Below are 15,533 nucleotides of genomic sequence, written 5' to 3'. Positions count from 1 at the left end.
GGGACGACTAATTGTGAGCATGCGAAAATAACCGAATAATTGTGATGGTAATCTCTCATCTGATTAGTCAGAGTTGCTTCGCAGAACGATGAGATAGGTGATGTACTGCCAATTATGAGATAATGCCCGTAAAGTTATTAATAATCTGGAATATTGGGGGGATTTATATTGGATTTGACGGCTGACAGCTGCCGCAGCCGCGGGCACTAATTGAAAACAATCAGATGCTGATTAATCCAATGCTGATAGCCATGATCGATGGACAATGGCTCGATAAACGCTTCGATAATTGTGCGTAATAGATGATTAATAAACTGATGCAGAACGTAGCCAACTGCCTGCCGAGTTGCTGGTTGCCCTTTTGCCACGTGTTGCGTATACGACCAGTTGGCCAGCACCCACCGACCATCCCATGACTGCGCACAATCCCCATTGAAATCGGCCCAACAGCAGCAAGTATCACGTCGTGGGCGGACACGAGGACGAGGACTGAGCTTCGGAGTTTCCATTCGGGTGCCACCTGAACGCGTTGAAATCTTTCGTATCCTGGACTCGTATAAATCGCGGTCTCCTTGGCTGCCGATTTCACTTGCGTTTCAGTCTCAAAGCGGTGCAGTCAGCAGCAGTAACGGTTAATATTGTAGAGAACCGATTCCAAAAAGTTTTTCAAAATCCCATCGAGCATCGTCTCTCAACGTTTTTGAACTTTGTTCTTGTGTTTTGCAGTGGAATCGATCAAAAGCAATCGAACTTTGATCGCAAATAAAGCGAAAGTGTTGTGTGCATTTGTGAAAAAGGGTGAGTGATAAAGTTATTTAATTTTTGCTTCAATTTAAATAATAAATCGAAAATTTCCTATGCTTATTATTAATTTGCTTAAAGAAAAACTCTTTGTCCAAAAAATCTTATTAGTTCAAATTATTAATTGATATTAATTACTTATTTTAATATTCCTCTAAACAAATAAAACCTTAAATTGTTTCATTTTAATTAGTTTAAAAAAACCTTAAGCTATTTGAACTTAATAAAACTATTAACCTAAAATTCGCAATCAATAAGATTTCAATCCTTTTTTGCCGTCGGGTAATTTGCAACTTTTACTAAATTTCAAAATATTTTTCTTTTGCTTTTAAGGAAAAGTTGTTCAAGCTTTTTGGAATACAAGTTATAAAATCAAACATTTTGAAAAACAATTGGTTTTTTCCGTGTTTTAGTTTGAAAATTTAATTTGCTTTAATTGTCAATCAATTAGACAATACTTTCTAAAATATTTTAGTTTTAAGAAAGCAAACTTTTAATAAAATTGCTATTCAAATTGTGTTTAAAACTTGCTCTTAATTATGTTTTCTTAGCTCAAAATTGCCAACGTTTATAATTCTGAAAATGTGCTGGCCGTTTTATAAATTGCTTCTTAGCTGTCCTAAGCCATTAAGTCAACATGTAACCCAGGACCGATGCTGAGGTCCTTCGATGATGTGTGTTGAGCCCAGGACATTTGTTGCATCCCCTTTGTCCTTCCTAAATGGGCTGGGCACTCCGTGGGCTTTGGCCCAGGCGACCTTTTGGCCCCAGTACTCGTATCTGGGAAAATCTTTATTTTCTTGCTGCAAAATTGAAGCTGGCTCCTTGGCTTTATTACCTCTTGGCTCGGCTCGGGCCAACTAAGTCCTTTGGATTATCGCAATCATTTTGAGCTTTACTTTGCTCCCACATTAGAGCGCCTTTATAGTTTTATGATCTTACGAGCCAGCGCTCTTGGCTGTTACTAACTTAAATTGCCAAAACTTTAGTGCGAACTTGTGGAACTTCTGATCTTAAAGTTGGGCTCATGAAATTAATTTCCCAGCATTAGAAACAACAGTTGGGCGATTCGAGTTCGCAGAAACTCCTCAGTTGTTCAGTGATTCGAATGACTTGATGCGCCCAAAAAAAAAAACTTAAAGAAAATTCAATTGAAATTCAAGTTGAACGTTTAATAAATGAACAATTTAATTTGGCTTACGTGGGCATCAAATTGAAGACCATTTAACCATGTAGATTAAAAAAAGCATAATTGAAAAGTGATGAAATTAAAAATGTATTAAATGCGGTGCATCGCAAAAGCCGCTTAGCTGCGGCAGCAGAAAACGTGAGTTGCTCTTGCACAGTGTCCACGCCAATTGCTTATAATCCTTTCAATTTTTTACATCCGATTTTTAAATTGAATATTCAGTATCATGCAAGAAATTGTAAACAAGGCGGATTATGTTTTTACTGGCTTTGAATGTGGGCTCAATTTGTGTGGCTCAATTTGGATACTATTTTAGGTTTTGCTTTTAATTGGTTTTTGATCACATGATTTCTAAAAAATCAGACGTTAATCGAAATATCGAATTCAATTTATTACCAAAGTATCTCAGTTTTATATGGTCACAGTTCAACATCTTTAGCCATACAAATCCCAAAATAGTATTCATCTTTATGCACTATTTCGTTGCACTTTTCAATTGACGAAGTATAAAAGTTTAACTAAACTCACATCCATCACTTACCGCAAAAAAAGTACTTTTATTCACTGTTTTTCACACCTTCGTCGACCTTTTGATCATTTTTTGTTGCCTACTTTCTTGCGCAAAATGGCACTTCTGGAAAATTCAATTTTCACGCTCAGGGGTGCTTTGGATGAAATGGAGGGCGTGGAAGAAACTACTTATTTTCATCTCCTGCCCTCCGGTTGTTTATGAAATGCTCTCTTCTGTGACGATTTGTGGACAATTCGTAATTCGTGTTTTCTTTAAATTTACAAAAGGGGCAGCACACAGGAGATGCAGACGGTAAGAGGGCAGATGATTTGGGTCTTGGGATTTCTTTCTTTTTCATCGCCGCACATTTTCTTTTATCCCTGGGTCTGTGAAAACACTCAGATGCGGAAACTTTCGTGCTTAATTAATTCGTTTTGGAATAAAGGAGTTTACCTCAACTGGGCAACAATTAAAAAATGCTTAAGCGTGGGACTTAAAAAATTCACTTGAGCATGGCCAAAAAGGGCTTAAGCCCCAAAAATACGAAATACATAGACGCATAGAAGCTTAGGGAACTTTTTGGGCCAAAATGTTTCTCAACACACTTGCTCCAGAGGCGGAGGGCAAGTCTCCTTGAACTGCTCTCGCTCTAATTAAATTTGCATATTTTTATTAATTAAATTGTTTAGCCAGTGTGTTTACTGGCAGCATCCGAACTTTGGCCCCGTCGACTCACATGTGCATACTAATCACCGCAGAGCAGGGGAATCCCCTACGAAAATTAACATTGCCCCAAGGCAATGAGAATGCAAACAAACTGGGGACAATTGCAGATGAAAATCGGATGCTTTTCATTAGCAGGAGTTCGTGTTTACTCCGTGCTGAATTCAAAGACCTCTTTTCAGGCTCATCTGCCCATTTATTGCATTTTTATTAAGCGAAGTACTTGGCTCATAATATTTCCGCTTTATATTTTCCCCAAAACGAACCCTGCATGAATTTAATTGAGCACGATTTTCAGTCCGAAAATGTTTACGCCTCTAATTGGGCGAGTTTATGAATTCATAAACTCTCAAATTGCCGGCGTGTTAAAAGTCAAGCGATGCGGGCTTTATGTAGTGCGTAATAATTTGTTAAAAGTTGGTTGCAAAATGAGCAGCATGTGCCGTTTCGGTAATTAATTATTATGCTAGATATCAGGTTTTTATATACTTTTACTGAGCATGAAATTTATTACATTCAACTATAAATGTAAAATAATAAGGAAACAATAGCTTTGCTTTTAGAAAGTGTAAAATGAAGAATTTAATTTAAATAGTTATAGGATTTTAAATGCTGTTCCTTTAATATTTGACCGACCTACTTTAACTTAAGCCCTGTTTATCTAGCAGATATATTTCGCTGCTCGCCCATCGCTTGAGCTACTTTATCTGCAATTCTGCAACCAATATTGGCGCTTAACTGCAGGTAATTCCTTACCCCATTTGATTCATTTTGAGCTGCTTACGCCTTCATGAAATATAAATTCGGTCTCTTAACATATAAATTTTCACTTTCCTTCGACACAAGACCCATGACCAACATGGAGCTCCTTGATGATGGTATTCCACCGCACAGCTGCCAAATATTTATTCGCATTTAAAAAGTATTTTATGTTGCATTTACCCATAAGCATTCTCCTGGGAACTTCGGCTCCTGCTGCTGCCACGTGAGTCCAAATACCAGTCCTCGGTGATAAGACATGCATTCGACCTCGCCGGAGGTCCTCGTCCTCCTCCTCCTCCATCCATCTGCTGCTGTTACTGTGTCCTCAAAAATGCTTTGGCGTTGGGTTTTATGCGAGCTGCTCCTTGGGAGTGTTTGTTTAAATCCTCCCCCGACCAAGTCGCCCAGATCTCCGCCTGAATTGTTTGTATGACAAAGTTAGCATTTTGTAATAAATTCGCTTCGAAAAATATTTGAATGTTTATGGTCGGTATTCAAATTAAATACTATACTGCGCGAAACAAGTAAAGCCGAACATTAAACGAGGTACGAATAAAATGTATATTTTGCAAATTTGCCACCGTTGAAATTTTCATTATTATAATGGAAAAGAATAATTTTGTAACAAAAAAAAAAAGAAATGTACATGAAACGTATTAACTTAATGAAAACAAGGAGCAGGATACGTTCCATCAGCCCCTTCAGCTGCATTCTCGTGTTTGATTTCTCGGCTCAATGGATCCATTGCAAAGGACCAAGATGTGTGGTCTTCAAACTGAAATGCCACGAAATTAGCTGAGGTCTTACCAATTCCAGCAGGCAATTAAAGGCACTCGAGTTGCTGAATCAACTGCTAGGGTAAATATCACAATACTACACATACACGTTGGCAGCGAGAGCTCAAAGTAAGGCTTTGTGTTATCGAGGAGAAACATTTACATTTACATTTTGCAACTGGCAAACAGAAAATTCAATGCAAAATAAGAGCAATCGAGCGGGGTCAGGGGGCAAGTGGCACTGTTTGCGTTGAGCAAAAGTTGTGGCAACAATGCTCATAAAACATAAACAAACAAACAAATAAACAAACAAACGTCATTGCGCCCGGCAGTTTATCAGCCAGCCAATGGAGTGGGTGGCACTGGGTGGCTCTGGGTTGCATAATACATGTGTTAGGAGTGGTTTTGTAGGCGGATTCCAGCGGAGGAATACCCACCGCACCGACCTGACAATGCAATCAAGCGAAAGTGACAGAGCGGCAGGAGCTGCGCCACTGACATCGATATGTCGACAACTGGCAACTGGTGCACATGATGACGGCACCGGGGGATTTGGATTTGGTGGCTGGCGGATGTGGCAAGCTGGATAGCACAACACGGGGGCACACAACAAAATGGCTGCGCCAAAGTATTTAGCCAAACTTTGACACAAGTTTTCCTTTTTCGCATTTTTTGTCCTGGGATTCCCCCCCTTGGCATAGTTGCTGGTCTTCGTTTGATTTGAATATTTTGTCACTCGACTGACGCACTTGGCTTTTGGCTCCATTCTTCATATGAGTTACGCAGAAGTTTATCAAGTGCGAAAAGTATTTGCAAAGTTCCCTTTTTTCCAGTTAGCACTTTTTTAAGATACATATACTTGACATCATCGCCGTAAAACCATACAGAAACTTTTTGCGAACTGCCCTTAAAAGTGGGCTACATATTATTTTTTAACACTCTTCATTACTAAATCTTCTGAATATCAAACAAATCTTCATTATCTTCAAATCTAATATATATCAAATCTTCAAATATCTTCATTACTAAATCTTCTGAATATCAAACATATCCACTGCGTTTCAATGAACTCAAATCTCTTTGCACCATCCTTGGAATTCATGTGAGCCCATTTTTCGAAATAAATTTGACATAAATAAAGCATTTATAGTATTTTATTGAACATACATACCTTGGGGACATGCTTTATTTTCTCTTGCATTTAAAATCATCGGCTTGCCCAAACAACGAAAACTCATCAAAGAATAAAACACACTGTATCGAATTGTGGCTGGCAAAAGCAAAAGAGAAAAGATCCATCCGAACAATTCTGAATCACCGGAGGCTAATTCACAAATTCCCACAGTTTGCATACAGAAATGTGAAAGAATAAAAACATTTGCCTAACACCAAATTCCCATTTGGCATAAACCTGTTGCCAGCATAATTTGTGGCTTGTTCGGCTTGTTAACCAACCGCAAAATTCAAGTCCAAACCAAAAAAAAATCAAAAAAAAATTGAAGACCCATTCGGAAACGCCGCTCTAGTTGAGTGCAATTATTTTAATCTGTTGCCGACATTTTCGGCATAATTTTTCATCAATTTTAAAGATTCAAGGTTGGGGCCAAAGTAAAATACAAGAATTCCTTGGGCCGCAATGAATTTTTAAGTAAATGTAAAGAGTGCCCGTGCCCAGGTAGAGATTCCGCCCAGTGCCGCCTGTGCCCCACACCCCGAAATCTGATTCAACCTCATCCACATCCCTATCCTCATTCCCATCCACATTCACATCCACGTCCTCATCCACGTCCTGAAAGTCTCGGTCTCGAAAGAAACCCAAGGCGGCGCTCGCGTGGCAACTCCCAGGAGGATGTTATCCTGTCGGTTGTTGTGGGCAATGCTTTTAGCCTCCGCAAGTTAAATGCTCCAACCCCCTTTCCCCCACCCCAATCCCCTTTTGGATTTCCTCCTCACCTCTGGGCCCACCTTGCGTTTGCCTTTTCCACCTCATTGTCTTTATGGAGCTCCTTACATCATAGCCACCCCACCCAAGCCCAGCTCCAGCTCCATGTTGGGTCAACAATTTTTACATTGTTTTCGGCATCCGAGAAATGCTCGGTTGTCTCTGCTCCGTGTCCCTTCAACGGGCACCGAGAAAACTTTCGCCCCAAAGTTCAGCTCCCGCGAGGAACGGGCAAAAGTTTTTCCACAGTTCTTTTAGCGGTACATAACCATTATAGGTTATACAATTATAATTACTGCTGGTTTATGACGTGACCTTTTAGGCCAGCGTGTGTGAAGGATAAGTCGTTTGTTTGTCGTAAAAAGAGCATACTAAAATGATATACAAAAAAATACAGCGTTATGAAACAACTTGAAGCACTTTTTAGGTCTAAAAATCCATCAAACCATACCTATAAATATGTCTTGAATTAAAGTGTTATTGTTGAGTTTTAAGTGCTGACGTCGCGTGCTATAAAGTGTCAATAATTGTGGCCATAACCAGCTTAACTGACTCGACAACCAATCTAATCGGTTAAAGATTATTGCCTTGATTGATGTCACAAATCGTTGCCTACAAATATATTGGACACTTGAAGCTGTCGCGTTTCTGACTTGTTGATATCTTCCTGATTTTCGCCAGATTTCAAGTAAATAATATATGATTCTTCGAAGTATAGTATATAGTACTTAAGTTTGGGATAACTCACTGCTGTCTGGCGACTTTGGTTAGTTAAGTGCGAGCTCATTAGCAGCTTCCATTAGCCAGAGTCTTTTGCACCTGGCATGGCGGAATGTAGTGGCGCCGAAGGCAACTCACCTGTTTGCGGACATTCAGCCGACTTAGGCGCAGTGGCTTTGCCAACTAATCAGTTAAGATGGCATCGCTTCCGCACACAATGCGAACCGCAAGGACGAAGGACACGCTCGACCGGATCGGAGCAAATCAAACGTCTGCCAACACAAATCCAAATCAATCTTCTGTCTCCGACTGTGCGGGTCTTGTTTGCTTAATTTGACAAACGGAATAATTTGATGTATATCTAAAATGGCAGCCAGGAACTCAGCGGGGCCACCATCTCCTCCGCCTTGGTAACATTGGGAGCCCAGCGGCACGGACACCGCAGAATCCTCCGGCCAATCCGCCGACTTTGTCACTAATTCAATAAGCATCCAATTACAACGCGGCGGGTGTGGCGCTCTCTTCCCCTTCCCCTTCTCCTTCCCCCGCCAGTGCCAACCCCCTTCCATGCGTATACGCAATTTTCATTTGGTATATGAAAATTTAATGCAACTAAAAGTGCCTGTCGTGGCAATAATTTCCCCTAATTATATGGCTTTTCCTGCCGTTAGCAGGCTTTGCTAAATTACCTACAATTTATTCAATTTCAGGCGTCAACGGAAACAAAAGTAATGCAACGCTAATTAAATAATTGCAAATTTTAAGGGCTTAAGATAAACAAACTAGCTAATTCAAATAATATTTAATTTCGAGCCTAAAATAACTGGATATTCAGATTATTTACTTTACAAACAAATTTTAAGGTAAAGGTATAATTTAATTAAGAAGCCTATATTATTTGCCTTTTGGTAGCAATTGAAATCTAAGACACTCCTCCAAGCGATATACCCATCATAGTCAATTAATGCTGGGTATTGGGATTAAAGCACGTGGATCCATTTTTGATTGTCGATGCTGGAGGAAGTGGGCCACAATCCTTAGCCCTGGCCTTGCGATTGAATGACCCAAATTCAATTTGCCCGGTTTTGTGGCCAGATTCCAGGTTCGCACCACGAGCACCGCCTCCGATTGCCCCACCCAGCAAATCATAAGTACGTTTCCAGTTACCAACGCAGCGGGCCACCGAGCGACCCACAAAAGCCGGGGGCTCACAGGGTGCGAGTGTGTCTTGTGTTGTTTGGCCACAATCAAGGCAATGCAATTTCAATGTCTGACTCTCGTGTTACACTTTAGTCCAGGCTGCACCCACCTCCCAGCTCCCACCATCGCCATCCAGACTGGCACTTGGACAAGGTGAGAGTTTTGCGTAGCAGGTGGGGGCAGTGGCAGTGGAGCTGCCAGCCAGAAATCTCATCTCGTTAGACAAATGCCAGTGCTGACTGGGCAACACTTGATTTGGGTTAGCCACCAAGCAGCCCAAACTGTTTGGCCTATTCCGCTTGATGGGATTTGAATGCGGCGGCCACTGCGGGAGATGGGTTTTCATACTCGAGGCGGGTTTCAAATGCCAGATTAAGTAGTCAACTCCTGATTGCAGGACATCCCTTTGAAGTTCCTTAGAGCAGCTTGTTAGGCGATAACATCTCCGGTTTTGAGTAGTTCGTTTGTTTAATACAATCTCTAAAAATACCCTATGAAAAAACTATACTTAGTTCTTAGCATTATCCACCTGTAGCAACAAAATAATCAATCAGAATTAGTATTCCATTTATAAGCCCCAGCAAATATTCTTGTTCAATATAATTTATATAATTATAATATATATAATATATAATTTATTTAATTGAATGCATTAAATGAACTACTTCCGCTTGTTTAATTTATCTGTCATGGCAGTCGGGCTATATTTAATGTGCTTATGGGCCAAAGTTCGCTGGCTAGTGTTGATTTGAAACATCAATATCTTGCTCGATTAATCGCCTGGCACTTGACTGACTCCCAGGCCCATAAACCACGAGTGGGTGCATCGGAGATCGAGCAAGCTGTGAAAATGCAATCGGCGGAAAGAATTCGATGTGGAGTAGGAGAGGGATGAGTGGTGGGTGCTCCTGCCTGAAGGAATCGCCCACCCATTAGTGACTCGGAGGCAAATGCTCACTGACCGAACCGGATACTATCCATAATAGCAATTTATTTGTTCTCTGGCTCCTCTGTGCTATATGAAATGTATTTACCAATTGTGAATGTTTGCTGATTATTTTTGGTTAAATATTATTTGCATCTCGGTCTAAGCCTTTAAGCCATGTCCACGCACAGCAAATAAAAATAAATTGAAATTCATACAAGCGCACACATTTCGGTTAGTTGGCCAGCCACCCCGGGCGTATACTTTATTTATGTATTTGCCGACTACAATCAACTCCAGTTCAATCCACTCGCGCTGGCCCATAAATCAAAAATGATTGATAAACGGTTGAAGGGGACCGGCACGGGCGCCTATTTGAGCAGCCTAATAATTGCACATGAAATGTCACCGCAGGAATACGAGAAACAAAAAGCAGGCGGCCCACGTCGGTCGGTAATCATACGCCCCGTGTGCCCAGTTACCAGCTACCCAGTATGGTTACCGAAATTGCCCGACGGTGCGTAAAATCCGTTGATTACTTTATTTGGGTCGAAAGTGAGCAACGCACTCGCCCGTGGACACCTCCATCTGGCCCCTTGTCTGTCCGTGTGCTACTAGCCCTCGGCGATAAGAGCGAATGCTCTGGACCACAATTAACCTGTGGCTGACCACACAGAACCACCCGAAATCCCACACAGAAATCCTCATCCCACCATCCCACATGTGCAAACAGTCCCTGCGCTGGCAGTAAAACGCAATCGAATCCATGAATCTCCATTGTCCTTCTTGGCCAATTGAAGTGGCATTTTATTTGATTTTAAATCTGATTTCAATAGGGTCTTAAGCTTAATGGTAGTAGGAGCCATGGTCCATGCCGGACCTGCATTTGCTTTTATCTGCCAAAACGAAATTTATATTTTTATATGACAGAGCAAATCGCTGGTGAAAGTGCTCGAGTGTAACCACTTGATTGGAAGGGAATTTAAGCCGAGGAAAGCGTTTCCTCTTGGCTGAAAGCGATCAAATTCCCACGTTTCCCTAAATTAACCAATTGAAAATAAATGCATTCTGGTAATGTGAGCAATTATATCATCATCCTTAGTTTCTAAATGATTTCGCTTTTTGCTTTTGTGCCTGGTGATTTTCACAAATGCATGGTTTTTCCCTAAAGCCCAAACTCACTTATCGCTATCACTAATTTATTGGCTTATCTGTGAGCTTAATCATGCAATGATATTAAAACAAATTACCATGAAGAGTCACTTATTATTATCGCGTAATGTAAGCACTATCAAAGTCACTCAAAATGCTCAATCAAAACAAAGTCCAGGTGCGTATTGGAATTTAGGATTCACTTCTTGAGAACAACGCTATCGAGCAGATAGTCCAAATATCACCTCACACCTGAAATGATAATATGCGCCAGATTATAATTATCGAATGGACGAGCATTAGAACTCATACTGCTTAAGACTGGAGTGGTCAGCAAATCTTATCACCGGACAATTTGGGCTGTGATTGATGGCGAGTGCTATAAATTAGACCCGCTACTCCGATCGTCAGTTAGTCGAACTCGAGTAGACTAGAAACCAAGAGAATGTTCAAGACCATCGCTGTAGTAGTGCTCCTGGCGGCTTTGGCCAGTGCCGAGCTCCATCGCGTGCCGATCCTCAAGGAGCAGAACTTTGTGAAGACGCGCCAGAATGTTTTGGCCGAGAAGTCCTATCTGCGCACGAAGTACCAGCTGCCCTCGCTTCGCAGCGTGGATGAGGAGCAGCTGTCCAACTCGATGAACATGGCCTACTACGGAGCCATCTCCATCGGCACTCCCGCTCAGAGCTTCAAGGTTCTGTTCGACTCGGGCTCCTCCAACCTGTGGGTGCCTTCGAACACCTGCCAGAGCGATGCCTGCAAGACCCACAACCAGTACGACTCCAGCGCCAGCTCCACCTACGTGGCCAACGGCGAGTCCTTCTCCATCCAGTATGGTACTGGCAGTCTCACTGGCTACCTGTCCACCGATACCGTCGACGTCAATGGCCTGAGCATCAAGAGCCAGACCTTTGCTGAGTCCACCAACGAGCCGGGCACCAACTTCAACGACGCCAACTTCGATGGCATTCTCGGTATGGCCTATGAGTCCCTGGCCGTCGATGGAGTGGCTCCTCCCTTCTACAACATGGTGTCCCAGGGTCTGGTCGACAGCTCCGTCTTCTCGTTCTATCTGGCCCGCGATGGCACCTCCACAATGGGTGGTGAACTCATCTTCGGTGGCTCCGATTCCTCTCTGTACTCTGGTGCTCTGACCTACGTTCCCATCTCGGAGCAGGGCTACTGGCAGTTCACCATGGCCGGATCCTCCATCGACGGTTACTCGCTGTGCGATGACTGCCAGGCTATTGCCGATACCGGCACCTCCCTGATCGTGGCTCCCTACAATGCCTACATTACCCTGTCCGAGATCCTGAACGTGGGTGAGGATGGCTACCTGGACTGCTCCAGCGTCAGTTCCCTGCCCGATGTCATCTTCAACATCGGTGGTACCAACTTCGTCCTGAAGCCCTCGGCCTACATCATCCAATCGGACGGCAACTGCATGTCCGCCTTCGAGTACATGGGCACCGACTTCTGGATTCTGGGCGATGTCTTCATTGGCCAGTACTACACCGAATTCGATTTGGGCAACAACCGCATTGGCTTCGCCCCAGTCGCCTAGATAACGATCCGCAATTACGAATCAATAAAGCAACGAGTTCTTTGAATTTTCTACCAAATGTCTGGGTCACCTCAAGTGGGTCACCTTTCGAAGGCTGGAGGTGTAACAATCTAATCTGTTTACGACTTTGTAAGTGGATAGGTTGTGAGTAAGCAACTCCAATTGCGTTTTACAGTCATGGCTAGTTATGCTTATCTGTTTTTCGTATAATAAATGAATTCGACTTTCTGCAAATTGTTCGAGAATGTATATGATAAAGTATATATGATTTAAGTACAAATGTTACCAAACGATACCACTCCAACTATCTCGTGCCTGTGATTTATTGACACTTAAAGAGACTGAAGCGGTTATCCAACTGTGTTATCCGGTAGTTCGCAAATCCCCAGCTGGCTGTGGGACAAATGTTGACTCTGGACCCAAAGGAGATGGTGTTATGAAGGCAATGACAGAAACCATCAGCTCCGGGAGCCAATTCATTTGTCCAGCCTGTTGCCCGGGCAATGATGTGTGTCACCGGGTGTCAAGAGGGGACTCTGGTAGCCCGGGGGAATGCCACAGATGTCAGGTGTCAAAGGATAGCCAGTGATGTCAGAGAATTGTGCGGGACTATAGTTTTGCAACTGCAAACACAACAGTGACAACACCATTTAGGAGTAGCGGCCGAAGGACGCGCGGCATCCGTATGCGATGACAGGAAGTGGAAGTGCAGTTGAGCAATGCAAAAAGTGGAGGTCTTGTGAAACTCGGGACAACTTGTGGACAACAGGTTATATTGGCCCTGCTAGCTAGTTTCCAACGCAAATGAGTGGAGCAGGAAGCAGGGGGGAGAGAACAGGAAGGGTAGCCCAGATTGGGACTGCTTCGTTGAGCAGTTAATGAATCACTTAATGGAAAACCCTGGTCGCCACTCGACTTCCGTTCTGGGTGTAGACTCAACTCACCTCGCCATCGACTTCTAATTGATGTTGACCTTAGAACACTAAACCGCTTGGCTTTTCAAATAGTTTATGAAAGCACAGCACCTCAAAAATTTATAAAATGTCTTTGTAGATATAGAAGTTATGGAATAATAGCATAAATAAAATTATACTACTTTTTGGCTTTTGATAAGACACAATTTTCAGTGCTAAAGGTGCGTTCGTCACTAGCCTTTTACCTCGTAAAGCATTGTTTTCGTTGGAATGCCTTTGCTTAAATGGCAGGTTTCGAAGCTTCGATGTTTATTAAATTATTTCTTAAATTCTTGCAGGAGACAGCCGCACAAAGATGACAAACCGATGCGCTTGCTTCGCCTTGGTCTTCCTCCTCTTCTGCCTCTTGGCCATCTCGAGCATCGAGGCAGCTCCGATGCCCAGGTAGTTGTACCCAATCCCCTATTTCCACACCACCCACATGCAGACATATCCTTTCCAATTTGGCTGAACACATACAAAAGGACATAGCCTAATTAAATTCTGGCACTTAAGCTGCGAAAACCGAAAAGTGTGCCACACAAATATTTGAGGCAAGCAATTATCCCACTGAGTACGAATCTTGGCCATGTGGTAGATGGAAATATACTTAGGCAGCCAAAAAATAAAATATAAAAAAAAAACGCTCACATGGAGGAGAATTTTCAATTAACAAAATGTAAACGTTGACAGAAAAGTGTGTCAAAAATTGCAGTACTTGGCCATACACTTGAGTCGTTGATGTAGCTAAAAGATTCTAAGGACACGCCTTGTGTGTGTGGGGTGATTTAAAACTCAATTTCCCTTCCATCAAAGTAACTATTAAAAATTCATTGACCCTGGCCAGCTAATTAGCAATTGCTCGAATGGAAAATGCTGCAAACATTTTGGGCTTTAACAAATAATTGGGTTTCCATGCAAATTAAGATTTTAAGCCAGTCGAATGTCAAATTCAACGGGGCCAACGTAATTAGATATCCTGTTCAGCCGCATTGTATTGTATAAATACAACCAAATTCCTATCTAATTTTCCATTTCGTTGACTTTTAAATAGCCAATCCAATGGAGGATACGGTGGCGCTGGCTATAACGAACTGGAGGAGGTGCCGGACGACCTACTCATGGAACTGATGACTCGCTTTGGACGCACCATCATACGGGCTCGGAACGATCTGGAGAAGTAAGTATTGAAGACACATATACTGTCTAAATAGAAATTGTTTAATACATATGTGCACCTAAAGTTCTCTTACTTATTTGAATGCTACCAGTAGTGAGGTTATTTGCCAGAGTCTAATCTAACCAAATCATTTCTAACTGCTAAATTTACTCGTTTTCGTAGCTCCAAACGAACCGTGGACTTTGGCCTGGCCCGGGGATATTCGGGAACCCAGGAGGCGAAACACCGCATGGGTCTGGCTGCAGCCAACTTTGCCGGCGGACCCGGGCGGAGGCGGCGATCCGAGACCGATGTCTAAGGCGCCTGGACGAGTCCCGGCTGCGAATCCTGTGGACATTAAGGACGAGCGTCAACTTCTCCACCCAAACTTGGCCCATACTTTGATACTTTCCTAGAGCTTTCATTTTATTGTTTGTTATTCATTGTACATAAATATTTATTACGAAAATGTCCTCATGCAATTCATCACATTTTTTTCCCTTCAAGAGTTATACGAAAATAATATTCAACAGATATCGAAATTATATATACCAAAGGCGAACACCCGAATAAAAGCGTTAAACTGTTGCTCCGAACGAAAATGTTGAAAACTATTTATGCAAATTTTCATCTCAGATTTAACTCAGTGCTATTTGCTCGTTTTAACCCGAAAATAGGGAAGAAGGTAAAGAGAGAAGGGAGAAATTTAAATAAATATATCCTAAATATATATTCAAGTGTAAGCATAATCGCGCAAAAAATCTTTAACTAGGTATGACTTACATAAACTAACAAAAATTAAAAAAAAAGAGCTACACAAATATACATACTACTTATATTGCTAACAACACATTTTTGGCCCCCAAAATGAAGCCAACAAAAAAAAAAACCCCAACGAAACTGAAAGTTTATTTTATCAATAGCCAACTTTGGTCTCACGCGACTTTTAAGTATTGTAAATATAAATTATTGAAGCACACGTACAACTAATGCGATACAAATATATTACGGAATTCTACTTGCATATATATTTAATAATTATTGTGTCTATGCTGCAAACATATATCTTAACGTGAGTCGGACACGATCAAATAAAAGTCTACATTTTGAGAACTGTCTTGAGTTTTTTTAAATTTCTTTAAAGGGGGTTCCTCCA

At 41.9% G+C, this 15,533-nt stretch overlaps 2 protein-coding genes across 4 annotated transcripts; both read left to right on the top strand.

Annotated features, from left to right (window-relative positions):
* Positions 1-586: 586 nt before the first annotated feature.
* Positions 587-15,491, top strand: LOC117150539 (diuretic hormone class 2). Of its 3 annotated transcripts, none has more exons than XM_033317465.1 (5): positions 587-631; positions 727-798; positions 13,518-13,626; positions 14,273-14,398; positions 14,561-15,491. In XM_033317465.1, the coding sequence occupies exons 3-5, from the start codon at positions 13,535-13,537 to the stop codon at positions 14,694-14,696; spliced, it is 354 nt and encodes a 117-aa protein (XP_033173356.1). In that variant the 5' UTR covers positions 587-631; positions 727-798; positions 13,518-13,534; the 3' UTR covers positions 14,697-15,491. The 3 variants fall into 3 exon arrangements, with proteins under 3 accessions (XP_033173356.1, XP_033173358.1, XP_033173357.1); XM_033317466.1 differs by having other exon boundaries at positions 611-640; XM_033317467.1 differs by having other exon boundaries at positions 605-798; positions 13,518-13,623.
* LOC117150538 (lysosomal aspartic protease) lies at positions 11,126-12,312 on the top strand. The gene has a single exon (XM_033317464.1). It carries the CDS (start codon positions 11,147-11,149, stop codon positions 12,263-12,265), a length of 1,119 nt encoding a protein of 372 aa, XP_033173355.1. The 5' UTR covers positions 11,126-11,146; the 3' UTR covers positions 12,266-12,312.
* Positions 15,492-15,533: the final 42 nt, after the last annotated feature.

This window comes from Drosophila mauritiana, chromosome 2L (assembly GCF_004382145.1).
Source record: "Drosophila mauritiana strain mau12 chromosome 2L, ASM438214v1, whole genome shotgun sequence".
NCBI classification, from domain to species: Eukaryota; Metazoa; Arthropoda; class Insecta; order Diptera; family Drosophilidae; genus Drosophila; species Drosophila mauritiana.
Note: the sequence above shows the minus strand (reverse complement) of the source record. Positions and strands in the feature narration are given on the sequence as shown.